The 21,855-nt window shown below is 41.6% G+C and overlaps 1 protein-coding gene across 1 annotated transcript; it reads left to right on the forward strand.

Moving 5' to 3' along the window:
* The first annotated feature begins 19,375 nt into the window (after positions 1-19,375).
* Positions 19,376-21,295, forward strand: LOC147460479 (uncharacterized). Its single transcript, XM_086507787.1, has 5 exons — positions 19,376-19,601; positions 19,755-19,775; positions 19,876-20,056; positions 20,194-20,262; positions 20,407-21,295. The coding sequence occupies exons 1-5, from the start codon at positions 19,376-19,378 to the stop codon at positions 20,492-20,494; spliced, it is 585 nt and encodes a 194-aa protein (XP_086363913.1). The 3' UTR covers positions 20,495-21,295.
* The last annotated feature ends 560 nt before the right edge of the window (positions 21,296-21,855 follow it).

Here is a 21,855-nt window from a genome sequence, read left to right on the forward strand (position 1 = left end):
CATAAATTATAGGATGACCTTCTGGCTTCCTAAAATGAAAAGTTAGGCAACATAAGAAAAGAGTAGTTGTCTAAGCTCGATAGACGTAGTTCAATTTTTGGTATTGAAGAGTATTTCTAAAGTTTTCAATTTCAAGTTTGTTTGCAAATACGGGATGGGGGAGATAGGGGATAACTTCACGGAATTGATCTCCGTGTTGTTTGAACCGAAAACTCTACAAGCTTCCATGGAGATGCCCCATGGATGGCAAAGGATTACAAAAAACCTAGGAATCCACAAAAACGGGGATTGAACTTAAAAAGTTGGCATTTCCGAAGAGACATTAACCATCAAATGCCTATGGCACAAACTCGCTTGTATTTTCTAAATAAACTTGGCTGGTAGATGATTAATGAAAGTAAGAATTAAGGTTGATAAATGAATGAACCTGGAAATTACCAACTAGGAGTTAAAAGGAATCTCGAGAGGTGATAGGGATAGCCCATTGCAAAACATAGATTTAACTAGGAGTTTTGAAGATTGTTTGGAAATGACCGGGAACCAAGATGGATTTTCTTGGGGTCAATTTGATTGAAAGGCCGGCCCATTGAGAGAATTCTTTTGGGGAACTTGTCAGAGATTGGCCCTTTTCAGCTAGGACAGCGTAATCGGCAAGTTGTTATGCCTAGATCATTCATGCCCGAGGGATAAGGGATGAATGGGTTTGTTTTACTTTTGGCTCGGTCAAGTGAAGTACCCGCGGTATCTTATTGGAAATCGGCCATAATCCGGGTATGGCCTGATACCCATAGTTGGATGAGAAGGTTATACTCAGGGAGGATGATGTGAATTTAATTAAGGAAATTTGTTCGACTTGGTTTCTTAAAAGGAACTAAAAAGGCTAGGAATATAGGGGCTATCCTGTGCATCTGTCACCAGATGGTGCTATACCTCTCGAAATAAAATGTGTAGGAAGGAATGATTAAATTACTTGATCAGCCTTTCCCAAACACTTAATTCTGGGAAATATTGTGAAGGTGATGCCATTTTGATGGATTGTAACCGTTTATCTTAGCCTGAATGGGGAGGTAAGATGGATTGGTTGAAACTAAATGTGTTGCATGATTAGTTAGGAAACTAGTTACAAGCTAATTATAGCAGATAAAGCAAAGGAGATGAATTAAAAGTTTCTAAATAAAGAGACGGTGGGAACAACGAGATGAATTTTCTTGAACGAGGATATGCAACAGATTGCATGCTGCTTTTTGTTTGATGATGTCTGATAGACTACTGTCTTCCTGATTTTCTAGTAGTTAAGTACTACCTCGAGAAGGGATTTTCATGAAATGGTTCGGTGGGTGGGCAGATCCGGAGGGTCAGATGGCCGGATGTTGATTTAAAATTTTTATGTTAAACGCTAGGACTACGTGGGATAAAAATGGTTAATCGGGGACGAGCGAGACCAGGTAGGATTGCAAAGGTCCCTCTTGGTAGGGGAAAGTGATAATTGCCGTGCCTGCTTGTCAGGAAAAAGGGGTTATCGCCATGAACCAAGGGAGAACAAGAAAGCAAGAGCAGATCCTCAGGTTAAAGATCAAGAGAATCAAGACTAAGGACCACGATTTTGGGTGCGGAAAGCTATCAAGACAGATTGATTATGAGAAGCGGATAGAATCATTGAATGAAGGGATGTACCCCCTTGGGTTGGCATTTGAGATAGGCCGAAGTCCTGTCTAAATGTCGGTCCCAAGTGGGAGGGATACTTGCAAATAGATCTACGTCATTCCCTGGAACGGTTTAGAGGACTGAGGGAGGTGACTAGGGTCAAGTCTGGGTATGGCCCTCTCAAGTGGGATCAGAGCCCCAGAAGGATGTACCCCCTTGGGTTGGCATTCGAGATAGGCCGGAGTCCTGTCTGAATGTCTGTCCCTAGTGGGAGGGATACCTGCAGATAGATCTACTCACTTCCTGGAACGGTCTGGAGGACTGAGGGAGGTGAGTAGGGTTGAGTCTGGGTATGGCCCTCACAAGTGGTATCAGAGCCTAATTTTGAATCTTGGACCTTGGAATTTGGAATTTTGGATTTAAGATTGATGCATGAGTGAAAAACAACTCAGTCTAGCACCCAAATTTCAATTATATTACAAAATGAAGTCTTGATGTTCAAATAAATTATTCAAAAATTTTCAAGATGGCTTGGGATCTGCCAGAACAATTGAACGGATTATCTATGAGAGGATGGAAATTGCGATGCTACAGCGAAGGCTCGCTATGCTGGAACATTTTAGGAAGCTCATAAATGAGATATTTATGAAGGTTGGAATTTATCAGGATTGGAAGATTACATGGAATGGCAAGGATGACATTTTGGTTTACATCAATACAATGAAAAATTGAGTAATTATTCACTGAATTGAAGAAGTCTTGTTGAGTGCAAGAGTTGCATATTTTCCAAGTTTTCTATTGTGAGGACTTCATGAGAATTATTACTGTAAATCGTACCAAGATAATCTTCAGACAAAAGGATTTTTTTGATCAAGTGAAGAATTGTATTGCCAAATTGCAAGTCCTAAGAAAGAATCTTAAGAGTGCAGTGATGACCAAGTGTTTTTTTAAAGTCTGACCAAAAGAAATCCCTTAAAGATTGGAAAATGCAAGAGATAAGCTCACAAATTCTGTGGATCATTCAAAGACTTGAGAAGAATAAGAAAGCAAACTTATGAGTTTAGCCAAGAACTTTAAAAGTGGGAATCTTTATTCAAAACTATTGTAGAAGAAAGACCATTTGCAGAAATTAAAAGTACACAGTAAAGAGAAATCATTAAAAACTCATTGGCAATTGAAGAAGAGAGACTGAGATTTGAAGAAAAGGAAATACTGACAATTCTCAATTTTTTCAAAAAGGGTTATTTCTTCAATTAAAGCCAAAAAAGATTACAAGGGAGTTAGGAAGTAATTACAAAGAGAGGCAAGAAAGTTTACAACTCATGAAGATCCTCTAATATATAGTCACATAACCAAGTATCGCAAGCGCCACACATGTTAGGACGCTCACCCTTTGGAATGGTTCTACGAGAAATAGCTTGAGCAATTTCTCGGGTATGAGCTGAGAAGAAAAAAGGACCTCTAAGAGGAAGACCGCAGATGGTATCGAGGCAAATATGGGAATGGGAGATAAACTGCACAAGCAAAAACAACCTTGTGGAGAACATAAGATCTCGTGTCCTTTTGACGCAGTAGTATCGAGGGCCAAGTCCTAAAGGCTCTGTAACCATAGCAAGTCGGGTATTGTTGCGGAAATGATCTCAATCCCAGAGAGTCACTCTTGTGAGATGTCACCATGTCTTTCATATCGTCTAGCTGACACAAGAATTTGGCTGAGGAAAGAGGAGATCTTTGTATCGCTCTAAAAAATTGTCTTTTAACTGCCTCATTTGCACTCTTCAAGTGAGAGATGCATACAGGAAGAACCAAGTCTTCTTGCCAAGACGCCATCAGATAAGAAAATGACTAAGTTACAAGAGAGTGAAGATCGCAAAAATAAGAGGATAACAAGTGCTGATAAAGAAGAGATTACATATAGTTTATAAAGAAGAAGTAGCGTATCGAAGAAGCCACAAACGCGATGACTTATTCAAGAAGATAGCTTATTAAGAAAGATTTTCCATGACTCCAATATTATGTTAGCAGATTTTTGGGGGATGAAGAAGTGTAAGAGAGAAGTCAAGTTGAAAGCGTTAACAAGAAGTTAAGTCGCGAGACGTACCCAAGAAGCTTCATCAATTATGTATTTTATTTGAGTTGAGGACAGCTCTTTTTTTTGGGGGGGGGGAGAGATGCTGCCTTCAATAGACTCAAAGATCTCTTGACCAGCAGTCATGTCCTCATCAACCGTGACTAATTCACTCCTTAGCTCTTCTTTACCCAAGGAAGTTCAATAAGAGATTCAGGTAGACCCTTGTTTTAGACCTCTTCTACAAGAGATTGAAGCCCAGAGCCCGAGCGAACACTTAACTGACTATACCTTAGCTGATGGTCTTCTTTACTACCTGGAAAGCTTCAGCCCCTAGATATTCCTCAGATGAAGTGGGAATGTCTGAGTATGGACTTTGTTACAAGTCTTTCAAAGACAACTGGAAACTATGATTCTATTGTTGTCATAGTAGATAAGCTCTCTAAGGAGGCTCATCTAATTCCACTCAGACAGACTGCCACCGCCATCGACATAGCCCAAGTATTTGTCAAAGAGTTAGTAAGATTACATGGAATCCCTACAAGAATCATCAGTGATAGCGATGCCAAATTTACTTCTAAGTTTTGGCAAGCTATGTTTCGATCTCTAGAAACCCAACTGAATCTCAGCTCAGCTTATCATCTGGAGACTGATGGTCAAACTGAGCGAGGGAATCAAGTCATTGAAGATATTCTTCGAGCATACTGCAACCAACAGCCCAAGCAATGGATCAAGTTTCTTCCCCTAGTTGAGTTTGCTTATAACTCTTCTCACCATCGCAGCCTCGGAATGTCACCCTTTAAAGCCTTGTATGGTCAGGAATGTTTAGCCCCTCTTCGATTAGCCGACCCAGCTCTTCATGTTCCTGCCGCTAAGTCTAACCTAGAAGAGATAGATCATCAACTTCTAGTCATTAGAGACAACCTGAAGAGAGCTAGTGATAGGCAGGAGAGCTACGCTAATCTTCACCGCTCCACTAGAAGCTTTAGCAAAGACGAATAAGTTCTCCTCAGAGTCAAACCCAAACGCAGCTCCTTAAAGCTAGGGAAATTCCGTAAGCTTGCATTCAAATATTGTGGACCTTTTGGAATCAAATCAATATCTCCCTTTTGTCCAAACCCTTGATCATATTTTGGTTGGTTCTTCGGAACAACTTATAATTATTCTTCAAGATATCGATGGCAGTTTTGATGTAAATTTTATGCGGATGTAATCAATCATCATATTTATGGAATTCAAGCATCTCTAGTCAGTCAATTCTTTTGAGATTCAAATCGTCTATGGTGTTTTACAAGTCTAGTTGTCATGATACATGAAATATCTGATTACCAAGTGAAAGATGAGACAATAAGCTATAGACATAAGACAAATAAAGATGAAGGAAATAAATTGGATACACAAGGGAGGAGATATTGCAAGATTAATTGAAAGATCAGTATAAAATCCTTAACTGTCAAGAACATGGTATCAGTTGGATGATAATAAAGAAATGAGTCAATGCTCAAAATGGAAAAAGATAAAGTCTAGGTAAGAATGGTAAGATTTTTACAAAGCATATTGAAGCTAGATAGAGAGCGAAGTGAAGAAATGATCTTTAGAACTAACAAGAGAAACACAATCCGGTCACACCAAAGGAAAAACATCTAGTGAGTAAGATCACATTCAGTAATTAAAGTAACCTCGAGTCATTAAGACTTGTTTATGATTAAGACTTTTGAGTCAGTGCTAAAAATGGAAGAGAAGTGTATTATTCAAGGTCCATACTAGCTTCACTGTCCTTTAATGTAAATACTCTAAAGTTACTGACCATCTTCGATCATAAGTTGACCAGAGATTGAGTCTATCTACTCTCTAAAGCATGTCCCGAGCTGAGGACAGCTCTTTCTTTTTGTTGGGGAGTTTGTAAGGTCCCTCTCTAAACCCTAGAACCATTCAGAAATTTTTCGGCCTAGAAAATAATTTAGAAAAAGTAAGACCGACAAAGAAGTTATACGGAAAATGAGACTTTACTCCAGAATGAAAAGACAAGGATATTTCAGATAAGAAATTACGTCATCCCTATATTTTTTTTTAAGATTAAGAATATTTTATACTTCTTTGTCAAAAGCTACGTGGGAACTGATCTAGATCGAGAACTAGGAGAAAAAAGGACTAACTTAATTGAAAGGTAAAGTTAAGAGATAAGAACTAAGAAGAAAATTGGGGTCCAATAGCATTTGAGAAGAGAAATGGGGTCCAATAGGAATTCAGAAGAGAATTCCACCCACCATTTCCTATATAAGCACCTCCTCTCCTTTGTATTTAGACACATATTTCTAAGCTACTTGCATACTTGCCATGCTCAAGACTATGCTGAAGTAACTCCAAGGTTTCCATTAAACCTTGCTCTTGCTCTCTCCCTCTCTTGAAGGACAAACCCTCAACTCTCTTCCTCTCTTGAAGGCCAAACCTTTGAGGGTTTTGTGAAGAAGCTCCTCTCTCCTTCCTCTTCACCATAAATCCCTTTCTTTCTTACTTGAGCCTCACATCTCTTCAAGAAGGACTTCAACTCCACTTCCCTCTTGCTTAGAGGAGGTAATCTTCATTTCTAGTAGGATTATTAATCCATGTGTTTTAATACTAGGAAGGTTTATGTGCATCATTTTAGGTTTAAGCTTTAATGGTAACCTTGGAATTAGGGTTAAGTATTAATGGTAGTTATGCATCATTAAATTACGCTTCAAAGGTAGACTTGCACTCGTAAGCTAAGCTTTAATGGTAACCTTGCACTTAGATGTAAGCTTTAGTGACTACCTTGTATTTTAGCTTTAAGCTTTAATGGAAAACTCGAAAACTCATAAATTATAGGATGACCTTCTGGCTTCCGAAAATGGAAAACTAGGCAACATAAGAAAAGAGTAGTTGTCTAAGCTGATAGACGTAGTTCAGTTTTTGGTATTGAAGAGTATTTCTAAAGTTTTCAATTTCAATTTTGTTTGCAAATACGGGATGGGGGAGATAGGGGATAACTTCGCGGAATTGATCTCCGTGTTGTTTGAACCGAAACTCTACAAGCTTCCATGGAGATGCCCTATGGATGGCAAAGGATTACAAAAAACCTGGGAATCGACAAAAACGGGGATTGAACTTAAAAAGTTGGCATTTCCGAAGAGACATCAACCATCAAATGCCTATGGCAAAAACTCGCTTGTATTTTCTAAATAAACTTGGCTGGTAGATAATTAATGAAAGTAAGAATTAAGGTTGATAAATGAATGAACCTGGAAATTACCAACTAGGAGTTAAAAGGAATCTCGAGAGGTGATAGGGATAGCCCATTGCAAAACATAGATTTAACTAGGAGTTTTGAAGATTGTCTGGAAATGACCAGGAACCAAGATGGATCTTCTTGGGGTCAATTTGATTGAAAGGCCGGCCCATTGAGAGGATTCTCTTGGGGAACTTGTCAGAGATTGGCCCTTTTCAGCTAGGACAGCGTAATCAGCAAGTTGTTATGCCTAGATCATTCATGCCCGAGGGATAAGGGATGAATGGATTTGTTTTACTTTTGGCTCGGTCGGGTGAAGTACCCGCGGTATCTTATTGGAAATCGGTCATAATCCGGGTATGGCCTCATACCAATAGTTGGATGAGAAGGTTATACTCAGGGAGGATGATGTGAATTTAATTAAGGAAATTTGTTCGACTTGGTTTCTTAAAAAGGAACTGGAAAGGCTAGGAATATAGGGGCTATCCTGTGCATCTGTCACCAGATGGTGCTATACCTCTCGAATAAAATGCGTAGGAAGGAATGATTAAATTACTTGATCAGCCTTTCCCAAACACTTAATTCTGGGAAATATTGTGAAGGTGATGCCATTTTGATGGATTGTAACCGATTATCTTAGCCTGAATGGGGAGGTAAGATGAATTGGTTGAAACTAAATGTGTTGCATGATTAGTTAGGAAACTAGTTACAAGCTAATTATAGCAGATAAAGGAAAGGAAATGAATTAAAAGTTTCTAAATAAAGATTTGGTGGGAACAACCAGATGAATTTTCCTGAACGAGGGTCTGCAACAGATTGCATGTTGCTTGTTGTTTGATGATGTCTGATAGACTACTGTCTTCCTGATTTTCTAGTAGTTAAGTACTACCTCGGGAAGGGATTTTCATGAAATGGTTCGGTGGGTAGGCGGATCCGGAGGGTCAGATGGCCAGATGTTGATTTAAAAATGTTATGTTAAACTCTAGGACTACGTGGGATAAAAATGGGTAATCGGGGTTGAGTGAGACCATGTAGGATTGCAAGGTCCCTCTTCTTAGGGGAAAGTGATAATTGCCGTGCCTGCTTGTCAGGAAAAAGGGGTTATTGCCATGAACCAAGGGAGAACAAGAAAGCAAGAGCAGATCCTAGGTTAAAGATCAAGAGAATCAAGACTAAGGACCACGATTTTGGGTGCGGAAAGCTATCAAGGGCAGATTGATTATGAGAAGCGGATAGAATCATTGAATGAAGGGATGTACCCCCTTGGGTTGGCATTTGAGATAGGCCAAAGTCCTGTCTAAATGTCGGTCCCAAGTGGGAGGGATACTTGCAAATAGATCTATGTCATTCCCTGGAACAGTCTAGAGGACTGAGGGAGGTGAGTAGGGTCGAGTCTGGGTATGGCCCTCTCAAGTGGGATCAGAGCCCCAGAAGGATGTACCCCCTTGGGTTGGCATTTGAGATAGGCCGGAGTCCTATCTGAATGTCGGTCCCAAGTGGGAGGGATACCTGCAGATAGATCTACTCACTCCCTGGAACGGTCTGGAGGACTGATGGAGGTGAGCAGGGTCGAGTCTGGGTATGGCCCTCACAAGTGCTCTATAGTCGACACACATGTGATATGTGTCGTCTTTCTTTTGCACTAAAAGAAATGGTGAACAAAATGGAGAGGAGATAGACCTCACCATCCCTTTTTCCACCAATTCATGCACTTGTCTCATGATCTCCTCTTGTTGAGCTTGTGAAACCCGATAAGGAGGCTTGTTAGGCGGTGATCTTCTTGGTAGGAGCTCAATTACATGGTCATTATCCCTCATTTTAGAGGTAGCTCACTAGGGATGTCGTCAATGAAAATATCTTGGAATCCATTTAGGAAATTAGACAACTCTAATTCCTCTTGATTCCTTTTATTGCAAGGATATGGTGTTCCCCAACTCATTAGCATCTATATACATGCTATCTTCCCTGTAGGTGAAGTAGATTCTCGTTTTAGGGAGCTTCATGTTGGAAGCCATGCGGTTAAACCATGGTGCCCCAACGATAACATTCTCATGTTTGAGAGGGGAGATGAAGAAATCCTTTTTGTCCACATAGCTTTGGACATGAAGCCTTATTTTTTCAATTGAGGAAGTAATTGTCACGTCTTGTCCCTTGATAGCTCCATTGGCTTTCAATGCATCTCCCATCTCATGGGCTTGTATGCCTAGCTTAGTGGTCAACTCCGTGGATATGAAGTTGTGAGTTGAACCAGGGTCAAACAAAATAAAGGCATCATGCTCTTCCTTTTTTCCCCAAGCATAGGAAAGGAGAAATACTTGGCAATGAGCATCCTCTTTTGGAGCTTCAAACATAGAGGCTCTAGGAGTCTCATTGTGGGCAATTCTCTTGGGGCAAGGACGATAACCATGGCCTTGCTTCCCACACTTAAAACATTTGTGGTCCTTACAAAAAGCTTCTAGCTCTTTAGAAGAGAGTTTATATTTACCTTTTAAACTCCCTTCTCCTTGGACCGATTGTTGTTGTTGTTGGAATAGCCTTGGTAAAAATTTTGGGCATCGGTTTTCTCCTTGGCATCACTTTTGTCTTTATTTTCCATGGGCTTGACATTCCATCTAGCCCCTTGTTGGAAATTGATGCGCGAAGCAACCATGGTGTGGTGGATTACCTTGGTGATAGAACCAGGCCATTGAGAGTTGACATACTCGGCTATCTCTTTGGGTAATCCCGCACAGAATTGTTTCTTTTGCACGGCAAAGTCTATCTTTTGAAAGATAGTAGTCTTGATATGTAAATCCCAAAACTTGTCCACATATTTGTGGATAGACTCATCAGAGAGAAGCTTTAATCTTCACCATTTGGTAAGCACTTTGTCCTTTGCATCACTTGCAAGGAATTGCTTCATGATGGAAACTCGTAGAATTTTCCATGTCTTTTGGGCTTTGCCATTGCCACCAAGGCTAGCCCACCATTGACAAGCCGATTTTTGAAAGTGCATAGCTACATGGTATAGCTTGGAGGACTCCGTGAAGCACTCATCTCCAAAGGCCGCATCAAATTGTTGGATGAAGGCCAATACTTTGTCGGTAGCACCAAAGGTGCCATCATAGGTGAGAAAAGAGATACTATTTCCTCCCTCTTTGAACTTATTTAGCTTTTGTGACCTTCACCATGCAGGGTAAGATTTGCGATGTCCTCCCCTCTTGTATACTCTAGGAGAATAGCCATAGCTTTCATCGGTAGAGGAGGAAGGTGAAGAAGAAGGAGAAGAGGGTGACCTCTTTCTTGCCCTTTTCTTCCTTTGTTTCCTCTCTTCCCTTTTGGAGCGACGAGGAGAAGGACTATGGATTAATTTTTTCCTCTTGGAAGAGTTGGCGATCGTTAGTCCGCCTTCTTCATGGAGCCACATCTTCGGAGGAATTTAGGGATTCATTACTTTATTGATCTTTGGATTCCTCCTCTTGTATGGGAGAGAGTCTTCTTTTGGGGGTCTCATCAAGAGGCCTCCTAAGCTCTCTCTCCTCTTGGAGAGGAAAGGAAATCCCATAAGCATGAAGTTGTTGAGTAACTTCGGCTTGCAAAGCAGGGTTGCCCATAGCTGGTTGCAACCTAGTGACAAGATAATTAACAAACATGGGGGCATATCATCATTAGCACCTTCATGTGCAAAAATCAAAGTTATCAATGTTCATTCTACTCTCTTGGTTATTGTCAGTCATGTTAATTAAACTCATGTGTTTACTTACTTTATGCTTTGGCAATTCAAAACCTTAGTTGCTACTCCTCTTAGCCTTTGAAAATGGGCACTTAAGTATCTACATCCACGGCTCGAATTGGTTAATTATAGAGAGTAGTGGAGTGAGTCTAACATAGCGAAATTGACGAGGGATAGATGACTTCTTATGGCTCAATAATGGTAAAGACGTAGGAAAGTCTAAAAAGACTCCATTATTAAGACCAAAGCTCCCAAGGTGTGCACCATATCCCACATAGTGGGCTCAACAAAACTAATAATAGATCCCAGTCCCACTTACCCTAATATAATTAACAAAATCAACCATTAATAGGCTACTTAAGGACCTCTCCTCTTAAGCAAGAAAAGAGAAATCAAACGCTTTCATACCAATGTAATGGAAATGGCCTATGAACTTTGAATGTAGTGGAACTAAGAAATTAGATAAAGCACTTTTATGAGGTTACTTTGTGAGCATAGCGGGTGAACTTAATTGATGGTAGCAACATAAACATGGTACTTAGTTAACTTGGCATGAACAATACTTTTGCAAGAGAGAGAGTTTAGAGAACATGACAACAGTTGAGGACCGGATTCATACGGAGCCGGTCCCCCCTCCAATAGGCATTTGTATTATAGTTTCTCCCATCAAGAGAGACTTGGTACAATACAATCTTTGAGTTCCTTGTGACCTAGGTGATGCAATGAAGATGGAAAGCTTCATACATCACAAGCATAACATAAACTTTGTAGAAAGCACTAACTATCCCAAGCCTCAGTCCCAAGGCCTCAATTACCTTTGAAGGGGGAGAGAGCTAGCGGGGAATGAGGATAGGGAAGAGGAAGAAGAAACATTCCATAGGAGAAAGAAATAGTTCCTCACTTATCATCACTCTTCTTGCTAGCATACATAATAGCATAGTAGTGAAGATGGAGAAGATGGCAGGCTTAAGCATTGAAGCATGGCTCTTGGTTGGATTTCCATTCCATAGCCAAGATTATTGGTGTAGGCTCTCACTTCTCACAAAGCAATCAAAACCTCGGGCCCCCGAATCAAGAAAGCTAAGGAGGCACACCTACAACATCTTACTGCGGAGGTACAGTTGCTTACCTCCAGAAAAGCCAAGGGGCTTGCTACTGAGGCTGAGCACAAACAATGGCTCGAAGCCAAATCTAACCTTGCTGATGAGTAGTTAGAAGATATCAGAAAGGCAAGGCTTCTCTCCAGGGAGACTGCCCTTCAACATGAAGCCTCTAATCAAGAGCATTTCTTTAGGGCTTTAAAAATCAAGAGGAGCCGAGGCCACGTCCGCTCACTCGATGATGAGAAAGGGACAGCAGTTCATAACCAGGATGAGATGGCTTGTCTGATGCTGAGCTATCTTAGTCAAATGATTGGACGGCCAGAGATCCAATCCCAAGAAGTGGAAGAAGCCAGAGGGTCCTTACTTCAGAGTGTTAAGAAGAAGATTCCCCACTCGGAAGCTAATTTCTTGGAAAGGGAATTTTTCGAGGACGAATGTTCACTAGCATTGCAAGCCCTTGGCAAGGAAAAGTCCCCTGGTTGGGATGGGATGACGGTGGAATTCTTTAGAGAATTTTGGGATGATCTCAAGGTCCCAATCACAAGGTTGGCCAATAAAGCCATTGTCGAAGGGTCGTTGGAGATAAGTGTAAAGAGAGGGCTTATCAAACCCATCCCCAAACAAATCTGTTGTTCTTAATTGAAACACTGGCGCCGTATAACGGTGATGTCGGTGGCCTACAAAATTATTGCTAAAGCTGTAGCCCTCAGACTAGCCCTCTTACTAACCAAGATCATCTCTCCCCATCAGCATGGGTTCATCAAAGGAAGGCCCATTTACGATAACATCTTGGTAGCAATGGTGGGCATCGAGTACGCAACTTTCACAAAGGAAGAGTGTGTACTGCTACAGTTGGACCTGGATAAGGCTTATGACAGAATAACATGGACATATATAGAAGCCATCGTGGAAGCTTTGGGCTTTGGTACGCGCTTATGTCGACTGGTAAGTGTACTGGGAGTTGGGAGCCAGTCAGAGCTCCTATTCAATGACAGAATTGTGGGCTCTTTTGAGGTCAAAAGGTCTATTAAGAAGTGATGCCCTCTGGCCCCCCTGCTATTCACCATAGGATCACATCCTTTAATCACAAAGCTCGAAGCTAGTGCGGAACGAGGGGAGTAGCACGGCCTGGAGTTGCCAGGAAACAGCCAACTCCTAGCAAAACTTTTTGCAGACGATTCTCTCCTCTTCTTGAAGGCGTGCCCCCAGGTCATAAGGAAAGCTTTGGAGATTGTACAAATATTCTCAGTAGCTTCGGGGTCCCAGTGTAATATAGAGAAGTCAAGGCTGATCTCCCTATTGGTCTGGGGAGATTGTCACAAAAGGGAATATCTTTAGACATCTGGAAGCTCCTTGGGGGTGGATGTAACTTACAAGCAAAGATTTAAGTGGGTGCTAGAAAAAATCAAAACAAAAATGAGTAGGTGGGAGTATGCTCTTCTCCCTTTCTCAAGTCGGATAAAAGTGATAAATGCCTTTATGCTTCCTTATATTGCCTTCACTAGCCCGCTTCTCAAGATGGCTAAGTTTCACTGGAAAGATTTCTTAAAACCAGTGAAAAGGTTTTTATGGAAAAACAACACGAAATCCTCCAGGACATGGCAATGGGCCCGTTGGGAATCAGTTGCTCGGCCGGTTAATCAAGGAGGCCTTGGATTTCTGAACCCTGTGGCCCATGCAGAAGCTTGTTGCACCAAATTTGTTGTTTCCTTGGCTAAACAGGATCAAGTTTGGGCTATCATGATCAAATTTATGATAGAAGCAGCTCAACTTGATTCGAAAGGTGGAAAGTGGAGAGGGGTGGAGGTTCATGACAAGCTATTAGCCCCGACGTGGACTACCCTAAGATTGGGGGGCAGCTCAGGAGAATTGGTAAGAAAATGCAACAAAGCAGCAGGAGTCTTGAAGTGGGGGGAAAAAACTAGATACTTCAAGAACTCCATTTTGCATTGGTCCCCCTAGCTTTCCAAAGTTGTAGATCCGCCACAAATTCCCTATTGGATAGAGATAGGCAGGAAGCTGAATAATAAGGGTCTGAATCGATTGGGGCACTTCTGGGACAGTGACAACAAGAGTTGGAAAACCATTGATCTCCTGGCTACCCAGTTCCAGCTGAATAGCTTGGAGGTCTTGCTGGTCCACAAAGTGAGGAAAGAGCTTGACAATTTAGTGATGCCTATCTATGATTCGGAGTTTGATTGGAACGCGTGGAAATGGCCCGGAAGCAGTCTCTTAGGGAAACCCCATACAAAAGACATTTACCATACAATGATGCAAAAGAAGAATTGGTCTAGCCCCCTCAACAAGATATGGAAAAAACAATGGTCGAAGGAAAGGTGGGAGCAAGTAATGGAGAACATCTGGAAGCCAAAGGTTCTGCAACACGTGAAGGTATTTTTATGGAAGGTAATTTGGGGTGCTCTACCGACGGGGGTGAAGATTCAGGAAAGAGGGATTGGGTCAAATCGATGCTTGGGGTGCAGGTTGGCTAGTGAAGATCTGGCCCTCTTCATGGATTGCCCAACTATCAAAGGCCTCGCAGGGAAAATATGTAAATGGGTCCAAAGAACATGGAAAATTGGTTTTTACAAGATTGATCTATTCCTTGGAGGGAAGAATTCAAGTGGTCCTGCCATCCTCATCTGCACTCAAATCGTCAGGTACTTATTCTTGCATAATGTATGGCAGACAAGGAACCGCTGTGTGTTTGAAGGAGGTCTTGAGGTGGCAAGCTTCGTAAAAATTATACAAGAAAGCAAAGTGCTAATTTGGACACTCGGGCCCAAGCAACACTCAGAGGATTGGTCTAGGACTACTTGTGCCTTGATGTCAGCAGAGGGTATACCTAGGATGGGGAAAAATCTTGGCTATCCGTAATTAAAAGATCTCATAAGAACATGATAATGGACCTTTTGTATCAAAGATAAGGAGGCAAGTTGGTTGGGATCGTTGCCGATGTAATTATGGTCCCTGGATGATGTCATGGCTCAACACGAGCATGACAAGACATTGTAATTTTTTGGGTTGATTAATATAATTCACTCACAATTGTGAGTTTTGAAAAAAAAAAAAGGATTACCTATACTTAGACTAAGAAGAATCCTAGAGTATTGGGCTTATTTCAATTCTACAAGTCATGATGATAAATGTAAATTGCAAGGCTGGATTGATGAATAGGAAATTAGCTACCCTACGAAGAAGGGTGTACCTGCAACTTTTCCTTGCCTTGATATATTGACCAAACGCATGAGAATCTAGGTATGTCTGTTTCATTTTATCATATTCTCCTCCTAGGAGTATCCCTTTATTGGAAAATTCTCATATTAAACCTCTTTCAACAGGTAGCATATGGTTGATTAATAATCATTAAATCTCTATGTGCAAGAAACACGATCTTTTTTGGCCATGCTTTAGAACTTGTAGCCATAGTTGTTTACAATTGGTGGGGGATTGGTCCACTTGGTGGACCATCCTCCACCAAGTGGATCTCTCCTCTGGGATGTGGGAGGGCCACACACACACACACACACACACAATCTTCTCTCTCAATTGAAATTTTCAAACATTGAAACTATTTGACTCTGGCTTTGTGATAAAGAAGTCGAAAGCCATGTTCCCCTTTGGTCGTGGTTGTTTCATAAATTTATCTAAGTAAAAAATACCCCTAATTCTTATCCTATAATTGGATATCATATATATATAAGGTTTTTTTTCTCTCAAAGAATTGATTGCACCTAAAAAACCCTTCACACCATTCCTTACATGAATGTTAATAAGCATTGTCTTGGACCAATAGACATATGAACAATGCCTTAACTATTCTTTTAGTTTTGCTTTACTTTAGTAAAAATCCTTAAAGATTACAAGAGAAGAATGGAAAAGTGGAAACTCCTTAATATGATACCCTTTTAATATAGACCATGTGGGTAATATACTATCCTTAGAAACGATCTTGAAGGGTTGCACAACTCACGATGCAATGAAGATAACCCATTTGCATGTGACCTCAAGGCACATCTATTGAAAGCCGGAAGAATATGGATGCCAATTAATATGGACCATGATGGTGATACACTACTCTGTCATGAAATTGAAGGTTGCTGTGACCCATGCTATAATATTATGAGGCAAGGAAAAACTACTTTCTCACACTTGTTGCTAACACACTTAGACTTATATGTAGTGCATTTCTTTTGTAGCTCACCATCCCTCCCTCTCTCTCTCTCTCTCTCTCACACACACACACACACACTTACTATCAAGTTTTTTAGGTGAGGTCGTATGCGAGTAGAAAATGCTACGATTTTGTAGAACAACACATACACACATGTAATCTCATGCACATTTGTAGTGCAAGCAAGTAAGCATTGTTTATTTTACGCACATATGTGCGTGCGTGTGTGATTTGTAGTGCAAGCAAATAAGCATTGTTTATTTTGCACACGTGTGTGCGTGTGCACACACACACACGTGCACACACACACACAAAATCTTGAAAAGCCTTTGGGAAAAGATATAATAGAGGTTCGATAGTGAATGCACAATGACATTGCTTTTGTAAGCATTGCTTACTCATAATCGCACCAACGAATTTTGCTCAAGGGTGCCGCTCATACAAATGCACCTCTTTTTGCAAAGTACTCCCCTCCGGTGCACTATGTCATCACCACTTTTTTGGTCATCGAGATAGTCTGCTAGACAACAATGCTAGACAACAACAGGTTTATGTTCTATCAATCTTATGCTTTCATTAACAATAATATGGAGCCTTTGGGTTTTTAAGCATTTATCATTATAAACCATCTATTCACACATTATGGGAACACATGTTATGTGTGCACTTACCTCGCAGTATGATCTTCTTTTTCTCTATACCATCTCATCGTCTACTAATGTTTTTTTATTCAAGAAAAAATAATTGGAACTAGATCCTATCCAGCTTACTTATGGCTATGTAATACCATCATACTTATGGTTGTTTAAACATAACAATTCATACTTTTCTTAGATGGTTAACACTCTCTAGGTTTGATGGAGAGTGTGCTTCACTCTTGAAATATAGAAAATAATTTTTTGGTCGGCCACACTTTACTCCGTCTTTTGGGTAGGCTAGAAACTAGGTCTACAGATGTGACATGGATAACAACTGGATCTAGTGCTAACACCTGCAAAACACATAAACATAGCCAATTCTAATGGAATGTTTTTTGTATGGATGTAGGTAACAGTTGGATCCTTCTCCTTGTTGGTGTAGTGGAGGCTCATCCCCAGAGATGGACGCATAGGTATAGAACAACAAGATGCCATTTTGTAATGCTCCAAAATCAAAGTTTGAGTCTAGATGGCTATATTGACTATCAGATGCAATGTTATACCTAATAAAAATAGGACAAGATTTTTTACACAAAATATTTATTCACTTTTATGATGTCTTGTGTTAAGGTATTGTTATTTAATGTATTATTTAATAAAATTGTCTAACTATGGTTCATATATGAAGGGATTTTCATACATAAGCGCGCACGCGCACGCGCACACACACACACACACACACACACACATGGGTGGTTGGGGATGGAGGTCACATGGGTGGTGAGAGAGAGAGAGAGAGAGAGAGAGAGAGAGAGAGAGAGAGAGAGAGAGAGAGAGGGCATGGGGGGATAGGTGTTATAGAGTGACATGGAAAGAGAGAGGAAGAAGGGAGTGGGAAATGAGGAGGACCTTGAGGAAGGGAGGGCAGTTGCTAGAGGAGGAGATGGAGGAAGGGAGGACGTTAGAGGAGTAGATGGAGAGAGAAGATGGAGGATGTTGGAGGAGGAGCAAGGGAAGAGGAGGAAGCACATGGGCGATGAGAGGAGGAAGCACATGGGCGATGAGAGGAGGAAGGGGAAATAGGGAGGGCGGCCCTCAAAAAAAAAAAGAAGCTAGCTCGAATACCTAGCTCCCTGTCTCCAACTTGCACCTTTTGACACTCGCGAGCATGCTAGCTTTTGGAGAAGCACATCTAGCCTTTTATAGTTACGACGCAGAGAGTCTAATACTATTGTGCCCTTGCGGTGAGGAAAAAAGTGGCGCTAAATCTTCTACAGTAGTGATGGCGAGTTCCTTGGCACAAATGGCCAGTATGAGAGGGCGTGGACAATGCAAGACCAGGCTACACTTGGGGGCAAGTGCAGGTCTACTGTCATCTGCAGGTCAACCCAAGATGTCTACTTGTTGCACGGGTGAAGTACGCGAAATCTTCGCTTAAACCCTTGCTTTTCAAGATGCTATAGTAGGAATACTTAGGCCCTTGTCACACTGGGACGGGTGCCTAGCTCTTTTTGGAAGGAGGCGAGTTGCTTGGAATCACACAAGGCAATATAAAAATGTTGCACCCTTTGACCAACAAAGTGACTTTAGCCAAATGGTGGACTCCCCGGCTTCCATGTAGCACGTCAGTGTTCGAAACCTATCGCAATCCTACCCATGCTTATTTTTTGCCGTTTGCCATAACCTTCAAAAGTGGGGCGGGCAAGAATATCCTAACCCACCCCACTTCGGCAATGAAATGGATTGCTAATGCTATTTCGTAGGCCTTTGAAGCCAAGACCTAACTGCGTAACCAAACCTTGGTTTGTCTTTGTTACTTGGAAAGGTACGTGGCTGCTGAAGAAAAAAAATGTGTAGAGGGAATGGTGGATCATGTTGCAACTTTTCTCCAACCAATTCATGAATGGGAAGGTGAATTCATGGACATAGCAGAAGCTCTTCTGTTTGAGCTTGACATCATTCAAGAACACCTAAGCAAAGTCACTAGTATGTATGCCCAAATGTTTGAGAGTGTTAGATCTGACTAGTAAATGTAACTATTTTTGAAAGTTTGTATCCTCATGTTGTACCCTATTCCAAAGTTCATCGAGCTCCTTATTGCGTAAATGTAACATTTTTTGCCTTATTTAATCTAATTCTTGCATATTTTATTTTAAAAATCTTGACCCCGCTGACCCACTCTCCCAACCCGGTTGTAAGGCGGAATGATTGGCTAAGTTGAGGCGGCGGGCAACCATTGGCAAAGCAAAAAGAGAAACATGGCCTCTAGCCTCGTCACTATATGGCACGGCTCTGGCCAGGGGAGATCTAGGGCTCAAATTTGGGAGCGCGAGACGCCTTTAATCTCGACCATCGGATCACGCAGTGAATTGGGGGTGAACTAGGGGGTGAACTACCTACGACATCTCGATTGCCACACGAATGCCATACCACCACGCTAGCGCGCGTCGCTGTCCATGTTGGCATGGCACATGATCATACCCTAGTTTAGGCGCCCCTAGTTCACCCTTAGTTCATCCCCATTTCACCCACCCCTAGCTTACTCGCCCTTGGGCCCTAGTTCACCGTTAGTTCACCCACCCCTAGTTCACTGCATGATCTGACAGTCGAGATTAAAACCGCCTCGCGTCCCCAAATTTAGGCCCTAGATCCCCTCTGATCCAGAGCCGTGCCATATAGTGACGAGGTCTCTAGCTTGTGTCAGAGTGACGACAACCTCACGCCATCGGCCAACTTTCCGAGAGACCTTGTGAGCGTGCAAGACTGAACTTAAACTCTGACGGCCAGCGATGGATGGGGACACTCTACCGCGTGATTCTCTGCTTGGTGGCCATGCTAAAAAAGAAACGGGCGGCCGCCCCAGTGTGACAGGGGCCAAGGTGGGCAAAGGTTCATTTTCAACGACGTCATCTCATCTTCGAGAGGTTCATTTTCAACGACGTCATCTCATCTTGGATAACCGAGCAAGCATTAAGCGCCGTAGCTATGGCTCTGCGAAGCCTCGTTTCTGCCCCAGTTTCCAACCCTTGCGCCTTGCGGTACCCTAATGAGTTTCTGCGGGCGACGGATTTTCTTGTGCATCATCTTTCGCGAGTTTGTGAGACTCTGCTAGATCTTCCTTTTGGCGAGTACGGGGGCAATAATCTTGCCGACTTTCATCTGCTTCAGCACCATCTTCATCTACCGCAGGTTTCGACTGTACCCAGGCTATCTGCGCTAGGGTTAGCTTCCTTCCTTCTGGGCATTGCTTCAACCTTGATGTTTTGTGGCTCTTTTGCCCTCCTTCTAGGGGTCCTGATTGCACCGGTCATCCTACCTTTGGCTCTGATCTCATGCATCGGCATCCTGCTTGCTAATCTCAAAGCCTCTATTGCAGATTTATTCTCCTTGTTTCCAGCATCAAGCTTCTCAATAAGCGCTGGTCCAATTCGGTTTCAAAAAATAGGGTTTGAAGCCCACTGTTATGAAATGTAAATATCATTTTTATCAGGGTATCTCCTCAGAATTTGGAATTGCGTCGCCTTACATGCTGCTTCTACTTGCAATTGGTACTGACCTTACTGTAAATCAAGGAAAGTGGTTCCGACAGTATGGTTTGTCTCACCAGATGTGGCATAGCTGAGAGGAATATGGTATGTGATGATAGAACGCTGGTTGTAAAGGCAATATACGGAAGGTATGATCTTCATAAACTCTGTAGTTTTCTTGTCACAAAATGTGATTGCATTGTACGTTATGGGCAACTTTGGCCGAACAAGTTTGTTATTGTGTTTTGGTTAGTGAATTGACTCTTCTAGTTCCTTTGGGCTGTTAAATGCAGGCAATGCAAACTTTTTAATAAAATGAAGCAGATATTTATATTTGCGGTCTTCTTGCTTCATCTGGCAATCAAATGCAGGTCATGGTGAAATATCAACATTACAATTGTGCTCTGTTATCTATGGCTTTGAGTATGAAGATATTTCTCATCATCAGATGTCCCGATGTCTCTCATTTCTATTATGAGATCAGTCGAGGTTTGTAAGTTCTTTGTGCTCAGTAGTCTGTCAATGGCATTATATTCTTCTCACTTGTCATTGATGCTGCTTGGTAGTCGGTAATTAGTCTGCATGTTGCGTTGTCTAAACAGTTAAGGATTTGTGATCGAGTATTTGAACTGCATTCCAGTATTGTCGTCTTATGACAAAAGCATGGCTGATGTAACTGGGTTCTAAAATGTGATGTTACATAGCATGCACAGAGATGTAAACTTTTTTGTCAGCACTTATGCTGACCAGGGAGAAAAAGAGACAGCTCATACTGTTTCTCGTAGTGCATGCTGTTTAAATTAGACTCACCTCAGGAGAAGCTCCTACACATTTTCTTAGATCCGCAGTTCGGGGTTCTTTGATAACATCATGGTGAGCATGTGAACCTTCATCTTCCCTTCTAAGCTTCACACTTGGTTGCGATCCGAGCGGAACCCTTGGTATTGGTTGAACGCAGGTATTTCTGGTGGTGCTTTCATGGGTGGGCAGGCCAGCACCATTCGCTTCTGAGGAAGAACGAGGCATGAATTCCATGAAAATAGTGATTGTAGTGATCTTGTGACTTGTAGGAGGTATATGCCAAACAGATGTTATGTATTTTGTGGGTGAAGCACTTTCCATTTGCAGCTATTTTTCCCGACGTCGGTGAACTCCAATACTTTGGGGATTGTGTTGTGGCCATATTTAGCTGTTGTTCTTCTTCTCTCCTTTTTCTGGCTTGCAAAACTTTATGCTTTCTTCAGCGCAAATTTTGTGAGCAATCATGTGACACCACAATAGTGCATGCACTTCACTTTCATGAAGGAAAAGGGAGAGGCATGCCATAAATATCCAGATAAGTTTTGAGGATTTGCTATTTGAGTGGTTGATAGAGGTTCCCCTGTTATTGAAGCATTGCTTAGAAATTGGGACGGGAGTGCAACCCAGTGGGGCCTTTTTCGATACAAAATGTCAAAATTTTTCATATACAGACACAGCTCTTCCTTGGGTTCCATTGTACATATTCTATCTCTTTTCTAATGCAATTCACCGGTGCTTTTATAACAAGAATAGACACGAAGGCAGTATACAAAGCCAGAGTATATGCCCTTACAGATATTCCAGGTATGCAAAGTTAAGACATATAAGTTCTAATAGACCTGTTGCACATCTCTTGACCATGTTTGATTTAGCAACTCATGGATTGTCTGATGATGGTGGTTACTGCATCAGATTCATTTAGCGGTCATTTTTGCCCCACT

This window comes from Adiantum capillus-veneris, chromosome 3, assembly GCF_014529385.1.
Source record: "Adiantum capillus-veneris isolate H3 chromosome 3, ASM1452938v2, whole genome shotgun sequence".
NCBI lineage: Eukaryota > Viridiplantae > Streptophyta > Polypodiopsida > Polypodiales > Pteridaceae > Adiantum > Adiantum capillus-veneris.

Coding starts and splice junctions, on each gene's coding strand:
- LOC147460479 (XM_086507787.1), top strand. CDS start 19,376: ATGGATGGGGACACTCTACCGCGTGATTCTCTGCTTGGTGGCCATGCT. Junction 19,602..19,754: donor GAAGCCTCGTTTCTGCCCCA/GTTTCCAACCCT, acceptor CATCTGCTTCAG/CACCATCTTCATCTACCGCA. Junction 20,057..20,193: donor GAAGCCCACTGTTATGAAAT/GTAAATATCATT, acceptor TTGTCTCACCAG/ATGTGGCATAGCTGAGAGGA.